This window comes from Rhinolophus sinicus, chromosome 17 (assembly GCF_057876585.1).
Source record: "Rhinolophus sinicus isolate RSI-liver-muscle chromosome 17, RSI-T2T, whole genome shotgun sequence".
NCBI lineage: Eukaryota > Metazoa > Chordata > Mammalia > Chiroptera > Rhinolophidae > Rhinolophus > Rhinolophus sinicus.
This window is the reverse complement of record NC_142517.1, coordinates 59,549,812-59,572,069: the sequence shown is the minus strand read 5'-3', so window position 1 is coordinate 59,572,069 and position 22,258 is coordinate 59,549,812. Positions and strand designations below refer to the sequence as shown.

At 35.9% G+C, this 22,258-nt stretch overlaps 1 protein-coding gene and 1 pseudogene across 1 annotated transcript in view; one reads left to right on the top strand and one right to left on the bottom strand.

Moving 5' to 3' along the window:
- Positions 1-22,258, bottom strand: part of SNX4 (sorting nexin 4) — a 56,257-nt gene that overhangs the window by 22,492 nt on the left and 11,507 nt on the right. Inside the window, exons 2-7 of the mRNA XM_019723690.3 lie at positions 21,283-21,404; positions 15,701-15,836; positions 15,474-15,623; positions 14,826-14,873; positions 7,415-7,470; positions 2,385-2,457 (exon numbers count right to left, since the gene is read on the bottom strand). Coding sequence (XP_019579249.2) covers positions 2,385-2,457; positions 7,415-7,470; positions 14,826-14,873; positions 15,474-15,623; positions 15,701-15,836; positions 21,283-21,404 — 585 coding nt within the window. The remainder of the gene's footprint in view (positions 1-2,384; positions 2,458-7,414; positions 7,471-14,825; positions 14,874-15,473; positions 15,624-15,700; positions 15,837-21,282; positions 21,405-22,258) is intronic.
- Positions 18,659-21,214, top strand: LOC109443380 (RNA-binding protein FUS pseudogene; annotated as a pseudogene).

The window sequence follows — 22,258 nt, the reverse complement described above, 5'->3', positions numbered from 1 at the left end:
ATATCTACACCCATTATTCTCTTACTTGTGTATTACAAACTTTGATGACAAGGTCATTTTCTTTAAAGGTTCTTGTCAAATATACGTTATTTACCTGTTCTCCAAGGTTGGTTACAACTAAATTCAAGAAGCAATTTATCTTACTGCTTTCCAGATCTTTTTAAACATAAAACTGTCAGCATATACATTCATTTATTCATTCATTTAATGAATATGGAGTGCCTACTATGAGTCGGGCATTATTTTAGGGGTTTAGCAGTGAGAAAACAAAGCTCCTGCTCTTGTCGGGCTCACATACATTAGCAGGGAAGATAATTAACAAATGAGTACAGAATACAATGTCAGACAGTGTTGCTATAAAGACAACAGCAATGACTGAAAATGACAGACAATTTCATCTTATTAGATGCCCCAGAAAGATTTCTCTGAGGAGGCATTTGAGCCAAGAATTGAATGACAACGAGAGAACAGGCCAAGAGAGGATCCTAAGAGTGAGGTCTGGGGGAAGAATGTTACAGATACAAGAAAGAGCAAATAAAAGTCTTGGAGCAGAAACAAGTTCAGCATCGTTGAAAATAGAAGGATAAAAGAATAGTATGGAAAGAATAAAAAGGAATATAAAAACAGTTGTGTGGGAGACTCTTAAAATTTTTCTTTAACATCATAGTTAAATTTTGTTATAATCTTCAAAGGTTATTAAACATTAACCACATTTAAAAACATACTTTGAGCAGAAAACCAGATATAATCACTATCATATCTTGCCTGTGACAATTTTCTTACTTGTTTTATAAAAGCAATCATCCATACCTTCTATCAGGCTAAATGATCTGCTGACAGTCTCGTAACAATGACAATCACTTCTCTCCTTTAGAGCTCTTAAATTTATTCCCTATGCTTCATGAATTTTCTGAGTGTTTAACTGTTAAAATTTTTGAATTCCACTCATGCAAGATTTCTGATAAATCTGATTCTAGCAGGTTTTTCTTTGTACCTTAGTTTCTTCTGGGTATGAAAGACAGAACATTTCACTACCTGGGGCTAGTCATGTGACTGCTTAATAGTATAACTCTCTGCCTCCCTGAGGCTCCCAGTACTGTTTAATGACTTCCTGCTAAATGACACTTTCAATAGAGTCCCCCTTTCTCTTTGGTTGAAGGCCTGTAAAGAGGCTACAGCTTTCATAATCAGCCAGACCTCTAATTTAAAAGTAGATTCTCCAAGTTTTCTAGCACAGGAGATAAAGAGTATGAATTGTCTTTCTATTCTTCTGGGGTATCTCTGTTCCCCACCTCCACTTTCCACAAGAACTGTTGCTTAATTTGTTTGGGTAATTTGAAGATAACTAAAAGCCTAGAAATTTTATCTCATTAATCTATAGTCCTTTACAATACAAAGTTCTTGATTCTAGTCTAATAATTCTCATGAGTGCCTTTTCTTTTTCTAGAAAGTATCTTACAATTTATTTAAGGAGTCCAATGGTATTCTGAATGGTTAAAAAGGAAATTGGGCCAATATGAGGATTTTCAGAAGGATTTTTTCCGCTTATTCTATTTTTTTAATACTTATTATGGAAATCTTCAAACATACAAAAAGTAGAGAACAACAGGATATACTTCCATTTCCCAACACTCATCTTCAACAATTATTATATGGCCAACTTAGTTTCATCTAAACCTTCCCCCACTCTCCACCGCTTACCTAGTAGACTCTTTTCTTAAAACAAAGCCCAGATAATACACATCATTTTAAGGAGATTCCAATCAGCATAACATGTGATCCTAGACCTGGTAACCCAACACCTTTCAAAGCCTTCAAGGCAAGTTCTAAGTTTCCACTAGGTGACCCCAAAGGACCAGAGTGGACAACACATTTTCCAGGTACATTAATTTACCCAAAAGTATTTTTCTTCATGTCTGTTACAGACAAACTATATAACTAATTACAATGATTATTCCTGGATTTCTAGTGTCTGTTGTCATCGCAGACCATTACCCCAAATAAGTTTACTTGGAATTAAACAGCACAGACACTAGATGGCCTAACATATATAAATTATTTCACAGACCTTAAAAAAAACAACCTTGAAAAAACAATATTATATGTATGTGTAGATCTAAAATCCCACTTACGCCGAAATGGTAGGCCTTTTGACAAGATGTCAAAACAGCCATACAACCTACAGAGCAAACAGGCTAAAATTCTGCAAGGTGTTTATGCCAGAAAACATTTTACCTTTTCAAAAAATGCAGTTTGCATAATACAGCAAATTTTAATGTAAAAATCAGTTATTCATCATAAATACCATCCATTACTTAAAAACGTAATAATTAAATGAGAAGCACTTTGTACAAATGTGTGTCAAAAAACTCTTGTGGACTTACAGCTCTGACTCGAAGAAGATGTGAGATGACAGACTGTAGTTCATCACTGTAGTGCTTTAGTTCAGTAAATCTCCTGAAACAGGAAACATAACACATCATTTTTCACATGAAAACACAGCAGAAACTGAAAGAAAGACAAAACAGTACAGTTGACTTTTGAACAACACAGTTTTGAACTGCACAGGTCCACTTAAATGTGGCTTTTTTTTCAATAAATATTGGAAATATTTCTCTTCCAATATTTCAGCATCCTTCTTTCTCTTCCTTATGATTTTAATAACATTTTCTTTTCTCTAGCTTACTTTAAGAATACAGTATATAATACAGGTAACATACAAAATATGTGTTAATAGATTATTTATGTTAATAGTAAGACTTCTGGTTAACAGTAGGCTATTAGTAGTTAAGTTCTGGGAGAGTCAAAAGTTATATGCAGATTTTCAACTGTGGGAGGGTGTCGGCGTCTCTAAATCCCGTGTTGTTCAAGGATCAACTGTAGTTCCTGAAACTAAAACTGATTCTATTTAACTATATGCTGGCCTTGAAGATTTACACACCTATACAATTTCAAAATATTCTAAAATAAAACCATACTTTCTTTTGATATTTTTAATGCCAGGTAAAGATGTCATACTTCATGATTTGTACTGTGGGACTGAGATAGAGATAGTATTTGTTGGTATGAAAAATTACTTGAAAACAAACGTAAAAAATTCATGGTGCTAAAAGAATCTTATGGTGCAGCCCTATTCATGGTCCCTAACCTCAATCTTAATGCTGCTCAGTAATCTGTTTCCCTAATCTAATAGGTGTCATTCTCCATTAAGACCTAAAACTCTGAGACCACCACCTGTCATTCTCCAACCAAGCTTCAAAGATTAAACAGAAGTCATCAGATAGGAACTACCTCCACCTCCACTTCCTTTCATCAAGTTAAGAAACTTCCCAGTACGTACATCTATTATTTCCTCTCTCCCTCTAGCATCCTTCTTCCCATCCAATACACTGGATTCTATCTCAGCTACATTCCATATTCCTATTTTCTGACTTTCTCTCTCTATAAACTCCTTCTGATTAGTATATCAATTAATTTAGGTCTCTCCTAGATTAAAACACATACACACACACACACACACACACACACACACACAAACACACTTTCAACAACACACCCAACTGTTGACACCTTCTCAATACCCATGCCTTTCACAACCACACTTTCACTTCTCTAGCAATAACCATTTCTTCCCTTCCCATTCACTGCTCAGCCTACTAGAATCTAGTTTTGCCTCCAGCACTATAGTGGAGAAATATTCCTGACAAAGTCACCCACTATTTTCATGTTGCTAAAATCCATTGATACACTTTAGTCCTCCTCTTACTTGACCCTTCCAGCAATGTAACAGCTCACCTCACCCTCCTCAAAAACGTGTTCCCTTGATATCGGTGTCATTTTCTTACGATCTTCCTTTTATTCTCTGGTAACTTCTAACGTCTCTTTTGCAATACTCACTTCCTTCACCCATCTCTTACACCTCAACTTTGAGTGCAAAGAACTCCTGAAGTGTTTGTTAAAAACACTACTGACAGCCTCTCAGTACGACAGGGTGTGAGCACACAGAGGTCCTATGGGACTCAGGAATCTGAATTTATAACAAGCTCACCCACAGGATTCAGATGCTGGTAATTCTCAGATGACACTTTGGAAAATGCTCTAAAAGTGTTGGCTTCTTTAGGGTTCAGTCCTAGGTCCTCAGCTGTCTTAAAATCAATCTTTCAATCTACACACTCTGACTTATCACTCATAAAGCTTCAGAATTATGATTCACATGCTGAATTCCAGATTTCTACCTCCAGCTCCAACTCTCTCTCCTAAACTCCAGATCTATAAAGCCAACCGACTAGCAGACATTTTTATGTGCTCATATGCAAAGCTCAACTTATCCTCCTCTATCTCCCCAAACCTCTCCCCTTTGTCCCCACTTTAAAGAAGGAAACCTGGGTGCCATCGTATTACCTTCCCCTCTCTTTCATCCCACATGTTCTACAGAACACTCTCCGAAATATTGCCCAAATATTGTCTAAATATTGCCACATAAAAGTAGAAGACTCAAGGTCCTCTCCTCATTGGTCTTAACAGTCTATTTCGAATAAAGATAAACATGCATGAAGCAAGTATCACTTTGGCAATCCCTCTGGAACAATCTTTCTGGTTTTCTAGATTTTAAGAAAGGATGGAATAAAAGCATTTTAGTGATGTAAACTATTTTAGTAATGGTATGAATAATAACTAATCTATTGGGCCAGCTAGACCTAGAAGAGATTCTGTACATTAAGGATCTGTTAGGGGGGTGGCAGGTTAGCTCAGTTGGTTAGAGCGTGGTGCTAGTAACACCAAGGTTGCAGGTTCGGTCCCCGCATGGGCCACTGTGAGCTGCGCCCTCCTTAAAAAAATTTTAAATTAAATTAAATAAATGGAATGAACATTTAAAAAAAAAAAGAATCTGTTATAACAATGACGTAGGCAATTCTCTTATCTAGAAAGTAAGACAAATTCTATTACTAATTATACATTATACATTTTAATAAGAACTTAGAAGCAAAAAACTGCCTTGGTTATATTATTGGTCATATCACATTTAAAATTTCATATAGTCATGCTCCATTTAACAACAGGGTAAGTCCTGAGAAAGGTGGTAGGTGATTTTATCGTTGTGTGAACATCGCAGATTGTACTTACCCAAACCTCAATGGCATAGCCTATTGCGCCTAGGCTACAAGCCTGTACAGCACGTCACTATATAAAATACAAGATTAAATCAAGCACAAGAGAAAATAATGCAATCAACAGATGCAGTAAACACGAGGTGTCTGAGAATGCTGCCAACGTAACACGGAACGTTCTTTTACAGCAAACTTTTTTTTTAATATGTAGAAAGAGTACACTCTAAAATAACAATAAGAAGTGTAGTATGGTAAATACGTATACCAGTAACATAGGTGTTTATTATCAAGTATTATGCACTGTACATAATTGTATGTGCTGTACTTTTACATGACTGGCAGCGCAGTAGGTTTGGTTACAGCAGTATCACCACAAACATGTCCGTAATGCCTTACGGCATTTAGGATGGCTACAGTTATCACTAGGACATAGGAATTTTTCAGCTCCATTATAAGCTTATGGGACCGCTATCGTATATGCAGTCCATTTTTGACTAAAATGTTGTTATGTGGCGCACGACTATATATAGCATGAATATTAAATAAAATTTAGCAATCTCAAGAACCTGATTCTTGAGAACCAGAAAAGGGAAGACAAACATTCAACTGACAAAATACTGATATATTAATTATTAAATTAATTTAATAATAGTATATATATATTAAAATGTAAATTTAAAAGGTCTCATCTACACGCTCCTCTAATGCAAGCACATCCATCAATGTAATAAACTTTGCTTATAAGGTCTTCCAAAGCTATTTTTGGAAGGTAACATAATTTTGGTTCTTAACCTAGAGAACATCGTTTATATATCATGGATGTCATTATAACCCTTAAGAAAAAACCTTAGTGGAAACTTAAATGCATATCACAAAGTGAAAGAAGCCAATCTGAAAAGGCTACATACTGTAGGATAGGACTTTCTAGAAAAGGTAAAACTATGGAGACAGTAAATAGATCAGTGGTTGCCACGACTAACTGGCAGGGAGGGATAAACAGGCAGTGCAAAGAGGATTTTTAGGGCAGTGAAAATACTTTGTATGATACAATAATGATGCATACATGTCATTATACATTTGTCCAAACCCATGTAACGTACAACACCAAGAGTGAACCCTAATGTCAACTATGGACTTTGGGTGATAATGATGTGTCCATCAATGTAGGTTCCTCAATTTTAACAAATGTACTCTCTGGTGAGGGTGCTGATAGAGTGGGAGAGGCTGTGCGTGCGTATGTGGTAGCTGTTCATGTGTAGGGGCAGAGGGCACATGGGAGTCTGTACTTTCTGCTGATTTAGCTGTGAACCTAAAACTAAGAAATAAAGTCCATTAAAACAACAACAACAACAAAAACAAAAACACCTCAATGGTTACCATCACAATTTCCTAATTAACAAAACTTTAAAATATTTATTATTTTATACTCAAAATGTATATTAAAAAACCAGAGGCATTATATTAATGTATTACAGTTTATAAAGTCAGGCATAATAGGCTATCAGACTATGCAAACTTGGCCTTTGTCTGCTAAGTACTTATACTATGTAGAAATTAATGCTGAAGGCCTAACTGGAGAAATTCTAACAGACCTCATAAACTTAAGTCTCCAAAAATGGAAAAGCCTCATCTGCCTAAGTACACTTCTAACTGAAAAACTCAGCTGAACCACATGCCAGGTCCATATAATGAAGAGCCTGAATTATCCACCACTTTCTGAGAATGAGCGAAATCAAAATCTTAAGAAATACCTAAGTCCCATCCTAAGAAAAGTTATTTCTGAATATACTAGCTTCCTTTAATATAGAAATGCTCTCACAAACACCAAACTGACATTGATGATGTCAAATAATTGCCATATAAATATATCTCTGTAAGATTATACTAGTGTACACTTGTTTCCTTAGTATGCAAAGTAGAAAGTTTATTAAAACATATATTAATATACAATCTTATCTTGAGCTTTGTACATTTTTGACAAGCAAACTCATATAAGAAAAGCTATTTTGTATGAAATTCAAATTGCTTTTCTCATTTTTCTTATACCTTCAACAACATTTAATAAATCCTTCTAGGAAAAAAGCAGTGGTTTAACTTTCTAAAACTACAGACACTTAAAACCTTCAACCCAATAAAGTCATCAAATTTCAAAATCAGTTTGACACTATATAAGGATTTCACTAAATGTGAATTACTATTTAAAATATTTAGCAAATAAAGTGCATACATTCAGAAATGAAAAATTAAATCGATTTATAGGCACCATTCAAAACAACATTGTAACTGTTATTAAAACAAAACCTTACTTGTCTGGGTTTTTCACTCTGAATGTTGCATTAAGCGCTTTTAACCTGGAGTCTGCCTGGAAAAAATAATTTATTCACTTAATACAATTATATTTCAGGGTAAATCCAAACAGTTTTATTTTCCTTTTATAATTAAGATGCTCAAGTACAGTTTTCTTCACATCATTTGTGTCAAACACATTCAACATTCCTAAAAAAACAACTTAGTAGTTATTTTTGAAAACACTACAAAAATGTTACAAATTAAACTGAATACATGGCGTTCAATATCAAAGTAAAACAACTGTAAACACCAACATGCTAATAGGCACATAGCTCTGCATAATTGTAACTCAGACTAGATCGTGTGAAAAAAGTTTACTTTTTCTCTAAATCAAGAAAAGCAATAATCTATAAACTAAATAAAAGTACTGCTTTGAAGCTTGTGCATTACTGAAGGTAGTTCTCAGATGGAATCCAAACCAAGTGTACATTGGCTTTTCTCATTTTCGTGATCAGTGTTTTAGAAAATGTGGAAACGCCTGTACTAAAGTAATATTGTATTAAAGTAAAACAAGCTAGATAATATCAAAGTACTTTCTAGCTGGCAGAAAATGTTACAAGACAACACAGCTTTTTAATCATCTTTTCATATTTCTAGATAACTGATATCAAAGGAGAAACAGAGGGATCTACACTAAATAATAATTTCAATGTATAAATTTATAGTTAATATATCCAAATCTATCCTAAGTTCTCATAAAAAACAAAACAAAACAACAACAAAAAAAACACCAAATTCCTTTTCTGACCAAGCACAGAAACTTGGGTTCAATAACAGGTAGCTGAATCAGGAATCGATTTCATAATGTGGTTTAGTCACTGAAAATTTTATATTATTCCAACTTCTAATCCACAATTACAAATATTCCCAAAATAATAAAGCAGAAAAAACAGAGCAAAAATACTAGGGCTCCCCACATTACTTGGCTAAGAAAATTTAAAAATGCAACAAATATGCTAGTCCATAAACTCAGCCTCCTAGAACTTCAGACCAAAAGAAATTCAGAAGCGTCTAGAATATCTAAAGAAGCTTAATTTGTCACTGATTTCAGTGTATTCTCTTATTTCTAAAATCAGTTTTTCACTAATTCTTGGCTTTATTTACATCTCAAGGACAAATGAGCTAATAATGAAAAAAGTCCTTACAAATAAAAGAACCTATAAATTTAAGTCATATGTTACTTCCTAATGTTCTTTAAGTAAAATCACTAAACAAAGTGTTAAGGACTTTATGGTCACATGCAAATATGATTCTTTATATGAAGATGAAATTACATAAAAACCATCGGTAAAAAAAGAAAATTGTCATTTGTACCTTTTCTTCAATTTCATATTCTTAACACCACCAATTTATTTTTTACTTTTAATATCACCAATATATCAATTTAGAAGTCATATAAAATGTAAACTATCCTACCCTTTGCTTACCAAACATTCTGTCAGGTCTATCACAACACCCACCTCAATCTGCTTCATTATTTCACAAGATTCCATAAAAAGAAGTTGCCTAAAATGTCACCAAACCAGAAACTTCTCCCCAAAGCTAGATCTCCAGAAGACTACCTTGACTGTTCTAAACCTGACAGGTTATCATTGATCTTATCAGATTCCCCATTAAATATCTAAAGAAGCCCTTCCAGAAGCACAAACTTCCAGATATAAAATAAGTCATGGGGAGGTAATGCATAGCATAGGAATAGAGTCAAAAATATCATAACTTTGTACAGTGGCAGATACTAGACTTACTGTGGTAATCGCTTTGTAAGGTATATACATTTTGAGTCACTATGTTGTATACCTGAAACTAATATAATATTGCATACCAACTATAATTAGAAATAAATTAATTTTAAAAATAGAATCAGAAGCCCTACATCATTGTTTTATACCACCCTATTTTATTTCCTTTAACATACCAATATCTGAAATCATCTTAATTGCTTCTTAGCTGTCCACTAGAATATAAGACTTACTCATAAACACAACGTGAGTGGTGCTCCCTGGACTTGCACAAAGGCTGCCATGGCAATACTTGACTCTGCTTTCTACTTTGTTCATTGCTGCATCCCAATGCCTCCCAACGCCTAGCACAACAGAGACATGCAATACGAGGTATCATCACAAAATACAGTGAATGCTGCTGCCCAGTGCCATCCAACGGAAAGGCAGGGACCTTCAATACAGGAAGCAGCGTGTTGAACCTTGGTAACAGTGTGACAAGTTTCATTCAACTTGTTCGGTGCAGTCAGTCGGGTGAGAGTTGTGGTTGAGAGGTGTGTTGGGTGAGAGAAGGTGTGTTTTAAAGTGTGCCATAAATCATCCTCCATCACAACAAGGCTCCGTATCACACTTTGCTCCTGGTACGGCCATTTCTGTCAAATAAAAACACTACAGTGTGTCCTCATCCACCTTATTCACCTTATCCAACTGTGCGACTTCTGGCTCTTCCGCAAAGTCAAAATGATTCAGGACATCAAAGCAGCCATAATAGCGCAACTATAAAGACTCACAAAAGATTTCCAGAAGTGCTTCAGAAAGGGACAAGAACCATGGGATAAGTGTGTTCGAAGTGGGGGGAGTATTCGGAGGGAGATTACTGGCACTGTGTCTTTTATTGTAGTAAATTTTTAAAAACATTCACCGTATTTTTTAATCACACCTCATAAGTATCAGCTGAATGGAAAATAACCCTGACTCTTCTATATAGCTCCAAATTACCACCTTTCCCATGTTCTCCTTTAAAACCCACCTCCCTCTCCCTTTCCAATTCCTTTTCCAATACTTTCCTTTCCTTGTCCTGGACCTTATCTTTCCTTTATTTCATTTCCTGATTCTTACCTTCCTCCAAACCTTGCCTAGGAAACCACCACCCAAGTTGGCCTCTCTCTAATATAGGATCCATAGGTTGACTCCATCTCGGGTTTCTTATTACTCAGGTCTCAGCTCAAATGTTACCTCTTCAACCATATGACCCAGCTTGCCCAGGACAGTCCTGGTTTATACCTGCTGTCCTAGTCTAATTTTTACAGTGCCCCTTTTTACTCCCAAAAGTATCTCCATTTTGTCACCTATCTCAAAACAACGCCTGGGGAAAAAAATCTCTGCTGTCATACTGTTACACAAAGATGATTTATTTCCTTAATATCACTTACAACTACTTAAAAGTATCTTATGTAAATTTAATTTAATGTCTCCAACTACTAAAATACATGTGCCATAAGAACATGGAGCTTCTGAATGTTTCCAGATCATTCACTAGTGTACCCACAGCACCTAGCGTTCCTGACACTGTGGGCATCCAGCATTTGGAATCTCCACATCAGCTCTCTTGGAGTTCCTGGGCAGTACACAAATTAAGAGAGATCCTAAGGGCCCAGATCTTGGTTCTGGCAGTCTCTGCTCCAAGCAACAGAGAGGGTTCTGGATTCTTCTGATTCAGCCTAAATTCATTTCAGGTTTGGGCATATGAACGACATTTCTTTTCATGTAAGTAATTTACTGAGTTAACCAAGTTAAATGATATTACTTTAAACTCATTAGTTTATGTTGTATGTTCATTACGCTAGAGATAAACTCTGTTCTCCTTTCACTAAATTAATATGAGTATTACATAAATATTTAAGAAAAAAGGAATGCCAATATACAGCAGTGATGAAAAGATTTGTTGTTCATGCTTATGTTAAATAGAGCACAGATAAAAAGAAACTATATTTTTATAATTATTTTACTGGGTATAATAAATAATTACTCTAAGATTTAAGAAAACATTAATCTGGTAGGCCCAAACTAGAGATTAAATTAAACATGTCTGAAAAAAGAAAAATTAAAGTAAGCTGACATTTCATTTCAATGTGAGGATGACAATCCAATAGCCAAGGTCAAATATTCTTATAAAATTATAAATATTTAGTCTGATTCAGAATCATCTCATTTTTACTGAAATATAGTTTCCAACACTTCATTTACCAACCATTTATATATATATATATATATATATATATATATATATATATATATATATATATATATATATATAAATTACATAGCTAATAGGTGAAAACAGAGGTAATATGGGATGGTAATTAAGGAGGGCTTTGATTTAGGCCTAGACTTGGATTCACACTCCATCACTTATAACTATGTGATCTTGGATAAGTCATTTTCTAGAGTTCCTCATCTAAAAGATCGGAATAATACTGAACTAACCTCAAAAATACTGAGGTAATACTTAGTGGGGGGAAAAAAACCACAGTATATTATAGTACAATGCTTAGCACACAGTAAACACACAATTATAATGCTAATAATAGTCAGATAAGATACTTCTTTAGATTCTAAAAAACTTTTACTTTTTCCTTTTTTTTTTTTTTACCATCGTCGACACTCTTTCTAAAATTACCTTCCTAAAAAATACTCTTACCTATCACCTTGCAGCAATGGTTGTCAAATTTTAGGCTAGTGGGAATCAATATGTCTGGGATGAACTCTAGGATTCAGTATTTTGAACAAACAATTCCAACAAACTGAGATGCGCAAAGCTGGCTGGTCACACTTTAAGAAAAAGTGAATTAAAAAAGAAAAACTAGCTGCATGCTAAAGTAAAAGGAAGAAAAAAATCACTAAATTACGAATACACAGCAAGCATAATTCAATCTTTTCTTCTTGAGGCCTCCAGGTAGCCACTATAAACAACTAATACTGAACCCATCCGTGATTGTAGTGAAGCTCTAGGAGCTACACAGGTACGTGGGGATTTGGTCCCAATACTGCAGGGTTTGATTCTCATATCACTGTTATCCGTTCTTGCTATCAGGCTTAGATGTCAATTTTCACTATTGTCGCAATGTGCCTGTCTCCAACAGTATTACTGACTTTTAGACCATTTAAGATTTCTTCTAATATGTTGTAACCTAGAAATTAGCCAAGTCTGTTTAAATAACTATAATAAAATTAAGTGGGTTCTACCATTAAAGGACCAAAGTATTTCTCTAAGTATAGTAGTAAGACATATTACATTCATCTGAACATCTCACAAGTCAATTTTGCTTAAATCCCAACTTTCAACTGCAGTCAGGTTAGTTTTAACTGCCAAACATGACCTCCAGATAACTGAAAGGTGACTATATATATGTATATGTATATATACACATATATGCAACATCATATACATATGTTTGTATAGTATGAATGCATGTACATATGTGTTTGAAGTGGTCTAAAAAGATCTCATTTCCTTAATGGAAAGAAGGACTAGGGGCCGGCCCAGTGGCTCAGGCGGTTAGAGCTCCGTGCTCCTAACTCCGAAGGCTGCCGGTTCGATTCCCACATGGGCCAGTGGGCTCTCAACCACAAGGTTGCCAGTTCAAGTCCTCGAGTCCCACAAGGGATGGTGGGCTCCACCCCCTGCAACTAAGATTGAACATGGCACTGTGAGCTGAGCTGTCTCCCGGATGGCTCAGTTGGTTGGAGTGCATCCTCTCAACCACAAGGTTTCCAGTTTCGACTCCCGCAAGGAATGGTGGGCTATGCCCCCTGCAACTAGCAACGGCAACTGGACCTGGAGCTGAGCTGCGCCCTCCACAACTAAGACTGAAAGGACAACAACTTGAAGCTGAACAGCACCCTCCACAACTAAGATTGAAAGGATAACAAATTGACTTGGAAAAAAAGGCCTGGAAGTACACACCGTTCACCAATAAAGTCCTGTTCCCCTTCCCCAATAAAATCTTAAAAAAAAAAAAAAAGGACTTAAAATAAGAAACAGCCACAGTAAAATAAGGAATACAGCAAGACACATAGATTTCCAAATTCTCTCCATACAGTTTATTTCCGGTCCATCTCAATAAGTCTGACTTTTCAAATTATTTATATTGTATATTAAGTATTATTAATTACTTTTCAAAGACTTTATAAAATAAAACCAAGATTTTACCATAAGGCTACCCAAATATGATATATTATATCTGAACACTTAAATAGCACCTACACACAAGATTCAAAGCATTTTGTAAACAGCATAGTCTATATGGATGGAGAAATTCAAGAATTTTCTCGAGGTTACCAAAATTATGACCAAAAATTGGGTTCAAAGACAAACAACTGATAACTAGTTAATAAACTAATGACTAAATAAATCAATGACTAAAAAGTTTATAATTTTCTATTATATAAAGAGACATCACCAAAACAATTATATTTTAGTTTGTTCTTTTCCTTATTTTAGCTCCTAACATCTTACAGTAGTTCTCAGAAAACCCTATCAAAATACAATTTTTTAAAGTTTAGAGTTATTTCAACTCCATCTCTAAACTAAAATTCTAGTATTCTCTCTGAGCACCATAAAGTACTATGTACAGCTAAGAAAATTCTAATTTTTTATGTTGACAGAATTAGATACCTGATCATATTTTCTGTGCAGAAAAATGTTTTCTCTTCCTAGTTTTTTTTTGTGTGTGTGCTAAATTTCAAATACCTAATATTGCAATTCATAAATCTCTAGGGGGTATTTTTATAATTACTGTAAAGACATTTTGTTCTTCTCACCTAGATCCATTGAACTTTTGTTACTGTATTATGTGAATCACTTATCAATGTATTATATCAATTTACATTTTTTTAATTATTCAATTTACACAAGAGATGAAGACTTTCAAAATTTTGCAACAATCAGTGTTACTTTTGGGGACAACAGGGAGAGCAGAGTGGAGTTAGGGGTGGCCATTTTACTACCATTTCAATTTTTAGATAACAATTTCACTCCCTAATACTAATTCTAATGACTAAACTTGAAAAGCTATACAAAAACTAAGTAAGCCTGTACCACCAACAAATGCTAATTCAAAATGACTCTGGTGCAACTCAAAACTGGCCAGCATGTCCCTGTAGAAAGAAGACACATGAGTGATGGCTCATCATTTAGTTTATTTACTATGACTGGAAAACTCAAGCTCAATTCTTCAGAAATGTTTTTCATGTCTGATAAAGAGTAAGCAATTATGGGGGGACACCATTGCCAAATGGCAGTGGTAAGGACAGAGGAAAGAAAAAAGAAAAAAAAAAGATGCAAAGTATAATATGAGTATAATGTGGGACAACTCTACAGCTTGCATTTAAATTACTGCTTCAAAATGTTCTTTCCCAATAGAACTAAATTCATAAATATGCCATTATAGTATCACTAATAACTAAAATCACACAAATCAAAATTACATTGCAGTGTTTCTTTGAAAACCTTACCCAACAATATCAGATGCAAAGTCTATTTCAAACATTCACTCATTCAATAAATACCAAGTACTCGTTAAGCACATGGCACTGTGCTGGCGATTGTAAAGGAACATGGCAAATTATTTCATACAAATGTTCTTACCTTCAGCTGAAACCCAGTTTCATTCACAGTCTCCTTCCAGTTACCTTCCTGGAAATTACAAGTTCATTTTAGAAATCATTGCAAAATAAAACAACATAAGGTACATTCCAAATTAAGTAAAATACCTATCATTCTATTCTTCTTTTAGGGAAGATGGGATACATAGGATGGATGAATAAAAAAATAATTCTTTTCACTTCAAAATTAAACACCCAATACCGATTCCAAAAGATTACTAAAAGATGAACCCAAGATTTTACAATTTGGGCTTCAAAAAATTAAAGACTAACTTTGACATCATTTAAGTGATACCAAAAAGTACTATCTTTAGTATCTTTTAGTATAAAAATGTTAGCCAAAAGAATGATGTAGCCAATAATTTTGAAATTCAAAACAAAAAAAGAATGTATACAAATTAACAAAACTGCTCCAAAAGGATCCTTAGGACAGCATTCCAACAAGGACTTACAGGGTGATCACGCTGTAAGTTATATACATGTCATCACTATGTTGTACACCTGAAACTGGTATGTCAACTACAATTGAAAAATAAAAATAAAAGTTTTTAAAGAATAAGGATTCCACAATTTAAAATTTAAAAAATCTCAAGTCAAATGAATTTTTTTTAAAAAAACAAAAGAAAAATACCTGTGTTAAAAACAAATAGAAGATTTTGTCTCTACAAAGGATGGGATGTGAAGCAACTCTCAAGAGGAAGTTTTCTAAACCAATTCGTCGTCTTTCCACAAAATCCGGGTCCATATTGTCAGCAGAGAGTTTATGCCAAACAAATTCTGCCTAGGTAAACAAAATAATCATGAAGAGTAGTTTCAATGTTAAATAGTTCTTAACTATACTGCCATTTCACTTCTTACCCTTTTTTCTGGTAGAGGTGGCACAACAATATGTGGATAGTAAACTAAAAGGTAGTTTCTCAACAACTCAAATTCACTATACCGCCTCCATAGTGAGTCTGTGAGGACACTCTGACCATCAATATGTTCCACTGACCTGAAAAGAAATAGAATAAGATTTCTATTATTTTTTTAAAAAATGCAAATACATACACACAACCTCCTTTAAATTTTGTAATTCCATTTACTGATGCTTATGAACCAGGCACTGAGTAAAGAACTTTTCATGTTTTATCGTACTTAATCCTTACAACAACCCCGTGACAGGGATTACCGCCCCCATTTTACCAATGAGGAAGCAGCTGCACAGCAGGTGCTCTTCCTACAATCACAGGGGTCTGTGGTAGAACACTCAGAGCATGTGATTCCAAAGTCCTCACTCCTAACCACTTCCCTTCTGTTATAGAAAACCTATTGGGCTCAAGAGAAATAGTCATATTAGGAACATTCTAAGAGCTTCAGTGTACTCAGTCAGTGTATAAGAATTGATTTTATACTATAGTAAAATCTGGCTTAGCTTCTGTTGCATTAAATAAAAAGTATTTTTAATTGCACTTCTGTCACTTAATGCGAGAACAACATTCGTGCCGAAGACCAAGATACTGCAAAAATCTTGGTTCGAGGTTATAAATGAATCGGATGCATCCAAGAACCAGGAAATATCCACAAAACAAAATGTTAATTAACTCTGGGGGGTAAAAGATGTAAAAATTCATCTCTAGTCCTACCTTTAATGTAAAGAGCTGCAGGCAATGCCACGTCTCACCCATATAAGTTCAACTTATAGTTGGGGGAAGTTAGGGTAAAATCATATACAGTATATTTGAAATTATCTTGACTATTTAAGATTTCTGCTAGCATAATCACTGTTAGAAAGCATAAGTTTTCTTAACATTATCGGGACCTTCTTATTTTTCAATTGTCTGATTGACAATAACGTACAGGCCCTTCAAGAAACATGCATATAATCACAATTGCATTTGTACATTAGGGCATGAAAGGACAGAAGCTAAATCAGTCTCGGAATAAAGTCTTGAGAAAGTATATGAGTATCTACTGTGTCATATTCAGCACAAAAGAGTCAATGTTTTCATTATTTATATATTAAGTTTGCCACTAAATTTTTTTATTGACTATTAATAAAAAGAAACAAATTTTAAAATTCAAAATGCACAAATGGCTCCAATGGCAAAAATGATGGATTATTAAACCGTAATTCATTTTAAAGAGTTGACCTAACCATTAACTATGATTAATACTATTCTAATTCAGATTTTCAACTTCAGTGGAAAAAAATATCTAGGTTCATATCAAATTTCAAATTATTCAAAATCATTACCAACAGAACCCATATCTTACTAATAAGTAGATAAACAAAGGCTATAAGCAGTACACCTAGAAGACCTGCTAAGTGTTCAAAAGAAAAAAGGCCACTTAAAGCAGGATCTAGTCATTGGAAACAGACTAAAAACAGACCACAAAACTACCCCATGTGTTCAATCACTTAACAAATATTTAATAGCACATAATTGGTTTTACAAGCAACATCTAATATGATCCTCACAATAACGTAGATAGTATCATCCCCGTTTTACAAATTACTAGGAGAATTAAGTAATGATGTCATACTGCCTCCCAAACCACCGAGGCATTCTTACCTATTCTAAAAGAGGCATATTCTTATCTATTTTAAAAGGGTTTATCTTCTACGAAGAGGAAAACACAAAATCTCTGGAAAAATTAAAAACCAGTGACCAGTGATTGTAGCCTTATCAATCTTAGCCTACTAAACTACAACACTATTGGCAATTGCTAAATGGGCTTTCTATTTGTATCCAAAGAGAAGGTAGGTAAGCTATATGATAAAAGTTCAACTTCTAGTTAACATCAAGGCTCAATATTTATATTGTCCAAGGTTATCTGAATAACACTAAATTACAGCAAGAATCCTATATAATTAAGAAATTCGTTCTGTAGTTGTTGAAGGTCGGTTAACCTTAGAGGTATTTACAAAATAATCTACTCAAAACAGCAATTTTCAGAGAATATCTATATAATATGGAGTAGGCAAGAATTTCTTAAAATAGGGAAAACACAAATCATAAAGAAAAAAGTCAGCTAAATTTGACTCTTAAAATTTAAAGTCTTTGTACTTTAAAAGATAATCAAAAGTATGGTCCATGGCCCGTCTGCTTCAAAAACAGCTAGAGCTTTGGTTTAAAAATGTAAATTCCTGGACCCCATCCAAACCCTGAAGCTGTTAACAAATTCTCTATGTGATTCCTATATATTTAAAAGTCTGAGAACCAGTTTTAAAATAAATTTATAATGAAACACAATAAAAGTCAACTCAATAATGCTTTTGTGTACCACACAGTTACTTATGATCCACCTAAATATGTATTCAAAGTCTAGCTATGTTACTCAAGTATGGACACTTCTAACTTCCAGTTTCAAATTAGGATACTCAAGTCATTTCAAAGTCAAGAGTAAACAACTATAAATTATTCCAGATTATGCAAATCAAGATACTCTTTCAGCAGTAAAAGTAATCACCAGGTAATTTCATTGCTCAACGGGTTAAAGAAATAGGCAGATACTAAAATATTCGTATTAGTTTTAAATTTATATTTTTATTTGGAAAACTAGAGCTAACACTAATTTTTGAAGTATGATTTTTTTGTCTTAAGGGGCTAATTTAACTTAAAAAAAAAGAAACTCTCTCATGGCCTTTTTTTTTTTTTTATCACCTTCCTAAAAATCTTTGTGATACAAGTCACAAAATGACCTAATTTTAAAAAGACACATCTTCTCTCTTTTCCTAAAATTTCTATTATACACAAATTTATCTTGTTTTTGAAAGATTCTTTTCTTTTATTGGTGGAGAAAAGAAACTATATTTACAAGGAGGATTTTCAGAATTGTCTGAAGATTAAACAAATTTCACCAAGATTTTAACTTTCATTTTGGATAGACCCACAGACCTGGAGACAGCGTTGAAAAGTGTAGCCTTAAGCCAAGCTCGGAGACTTTTGGTAAAACCTATGAAAATGGAGGGTTTAAATTTTATTTTTCTTAAAAATATATTTACAATAAAACATGGGTAAAACTTTATCAACTAGGTCAGGTAGTCCTATTATTTTCACTGGCTATCAAAAAGTTCTCTCATATCTATTTTAAGTTGTTTCTGCTCAGTCTGCAGAGTATATTCTTTATATAAACTGTTTATAACTGGCAAAATAAATTGAGCCTTCCCTTGCCTTTCTCCAGACAAAACAATCTACTTCCTTTAACTTTTTCCTTATGAGGTAAAAGACAACTTTTCTGGTAAGTTTTGATTTCTTACTCCATGATTTATTTTGCCTCATCAATTTTACCCCAAGGTTTCTCAATCCATTGTTTTCTCATTAATTTCTCTGTAACTCCCAACTTTCCTAAAATGACTTAAATTCTCCTCCTAAATTTCGTTGTTAACCATCTCCACTTACCTAAGTCTACTTAATACACCCCTGAGAACCTAGTCTCTGTTCTCAAAATTGCACAGGGATTGTACATAACACCAAGAACTCCACCAAAGCATGTGGCAAGTAACATTCCAGATCCCAAAAGTATTCCATTAATGTTCCCTCTACCACAGAACAAGTAGGTTAGAATCGGCCTGTAGCTACCAAGACTATCATAGTATAACAGTAGTCTTCTAGGTGTCAGTGCTCTGTGGTGGTGGAATCTCGCTGCGTCGGGCTATGGCGCATGCGCCACCATGGCCTCAAACGATTCTACCCAACGAGCAACCCAAAGCTATGGGGTCCACTCCACGCCCCCTGGACAGGGCGATTCCCAGCAGAGCCATCAGCACTATGGACGGAGAGTTACGGTGGTGACAGCCAGTCAGCGGACACTTCCGACTCTGGCCGGAGCAGCTACGGCTCTCGCGGACGGACCCAGAACACAGGCTGTAGCGCTGTCAGCTCCCCGGGGATATGGCTCAACGGGTGGCTGTGGCGGCGGCCAGCGTTCTTCCTCGTCTTACGGGCAGCAGTCTTCCTACCGTGGCCCCGGCCAGCAGCACCTCGGGAAGTTAGGGGAGCGCTTCTCAGAGCAACTATGGGGAGCTCCCAAGCGGGGGTCCCCAGCCTGGCTATGGGGGCCGACAGCACGGCTATGCACGGCGGCAAAGCTCCTATAATCCCCCTCAGGGCTACGGAAGGCAGAACCAGTGCACCCGGGGCAGTGGATGGGGCGTGAGCCGTACGGCAGTCAGGACCAGACTGGTGGTGACGTGGCTACAGGGGAGGCCAGCAGGGCGGAGGGGGGCCATGGCCGGGGTGGTGGTTACAACCACAGCAGTGGTGGCTATGACCCCAGAGGCCATGGAGGCAGCTGTGGAGGCAGAGGTGGCATGGGCGGAAGTGACTGTGGTGGCTTCAATAAATTTGGTGGCCCTCAGGACCATGGATCACATCATGACTCTGAACAGGGCAATTCTGACACCACGAACATCTGGGCCTGGGCGAGAATGTCACCACGGAGTCTGTGGCCGACTACTTGAAGCAAATTGGCATTATGAAGACGAACAAGACAGGACAGCCCATGATTAATCTGTATGTGGACAGGGAAATGGGAAGCCGAAGGGAGAAGCAATGGTGTCATCTGATGACCCCCCCCTTCTGCTAAAGCGGCTACTGACTGGTTTGATGGTAAAGAATTCTCTGGAATCTTATCAAGGTCTCATTTGCTACTCGCCAACTAGATTTCAATCGGGGTGGTGGCAGTGGGCATAGAGGCCAAGGGTGAAGAGGACCCATGGGCCGTGGAGGGTGGAGGCTACGGCAGAGGTGGCGGTGGCTGGGGCAGATTCCCCAGGAGGGGGACAGCGGTGAGCGGGGGCTGCAAGTGCCCTAACCCTACATGTGAGAACATGAACTTCTCTTGGAGGAATGAATGCAAACAGTGTCAGGCCCCTAAACCAGACGGCCCCGGAGGAGGCCCAGGAGGCTCCCACATGGCGGTGGCTATGGAGATGATCGTGGTGGTGGAGGACACTATGATCAGAGTGGCTCCTGAGGCCGAGGTGGGGACCAGGGGGCTTTCAAGGGGGCCAGGGTGGTGGGGACAGAGGTGGCTTTGGCCTTGGCAAGATGGACTCCAGGGGTGGCCACAGACAGGACCTCAGGGAGAGGCCACATTAGCCTGCCTCCTGAGGTTCTGGAACAGCTTTTCTTCTATACCCAGTGTTACCCTCATTATTTTGTAACCTTCCAACTCCAGATCACCCACAGGTTTTTGTGTTGGACTATGTAATTGTAACCATATCTCTGGATCCCATTAAAACCATCACTTTAGTTTAGAAAAAAAAAAAAGTATGCTAGCAAAAGACACACCTGCTTGCTTTACCTGTTAAAAAACAAAGAAACAAACAAAAAAACCTCACAATCCCTAAAAAGATAATGACCTGTAAACAATTCCGTTATCCAATAGAACGTATATCCATAGCTACCAAAGCTTTTCCTACCTAATTTTCCTGCCTAATTCTGATCACCCACCTTGTTTCAATGAGGTAAGCAGTATACGTTTCTTGCATGTTCATAGCGTTTCTTCCAGTTCGCTTTTCTGCTTCTGAAACATTAATTTCTATCTTCTTCAACCAAAAATTATTTTCTGTCATCTGGACAAAAGCAAATGGAAGAAAAACAATAAAAAAAAGTCCTTTAAGGTGGTAATGAAAAAAAACAACCACCCAACTATTATAATAAAATCCATTATTGGCACATATTTCAAGCTAGTTTCTTGTATTTCTTAAGTTGCTAGGGTTTGCTAAACGACAGCAGCAAATTATATGCCTGTCTTTAACAGCATACTGTAGCACATTAAACTTTTTTTTTTTTTTAAGGACGGCGCAGCTCACAGTGGCCCATGCGGGATTAAACCGGCAACCTTGGTGTTATTAGCACCACGCTCTAACCAACTGAGCTGACCGGCCACCCCGCACATTAAACTTTTCCGTAAGTTATTTTAATAGTATCATATACATTTAATTATTAAAACATGGACAATAGGTGAAAAAATTAAAATAAAATGTAGACATTTCATATGTGACCAAAAATTAAAATAAAATGTAGACATTTCATATGTGACCTATATAGAAATGCAAAATAAAACAAATCTGAAAACACTTTATACAAAAATGAATGATTTTCAATACGGATATCTAATTTTTTATGTTACCAAAGTCAAATATCACCCCACCCCCCAAAAAATAAAACATTATACATATGCCAAAAAGCAAGATTTTCAGCAGCAGTTTAATTTTTAAGAAAATAGCAGGAGTCATCTTATATTCAACTTGAAATTTACCTAAACTTTTTGGCAGTGTTTAGCAGGCTCTACCTGTGAGTGAGCAGTAGGATTTAAGAAGAAGAGAGAAACGGAAGAGGGGGCAAAAAAACGAAGACATCTTTCTTTTCCCACTAGAACATCCCCAGGTCTATACACACCTGCTTACTTTACCTGTTAAAAAAC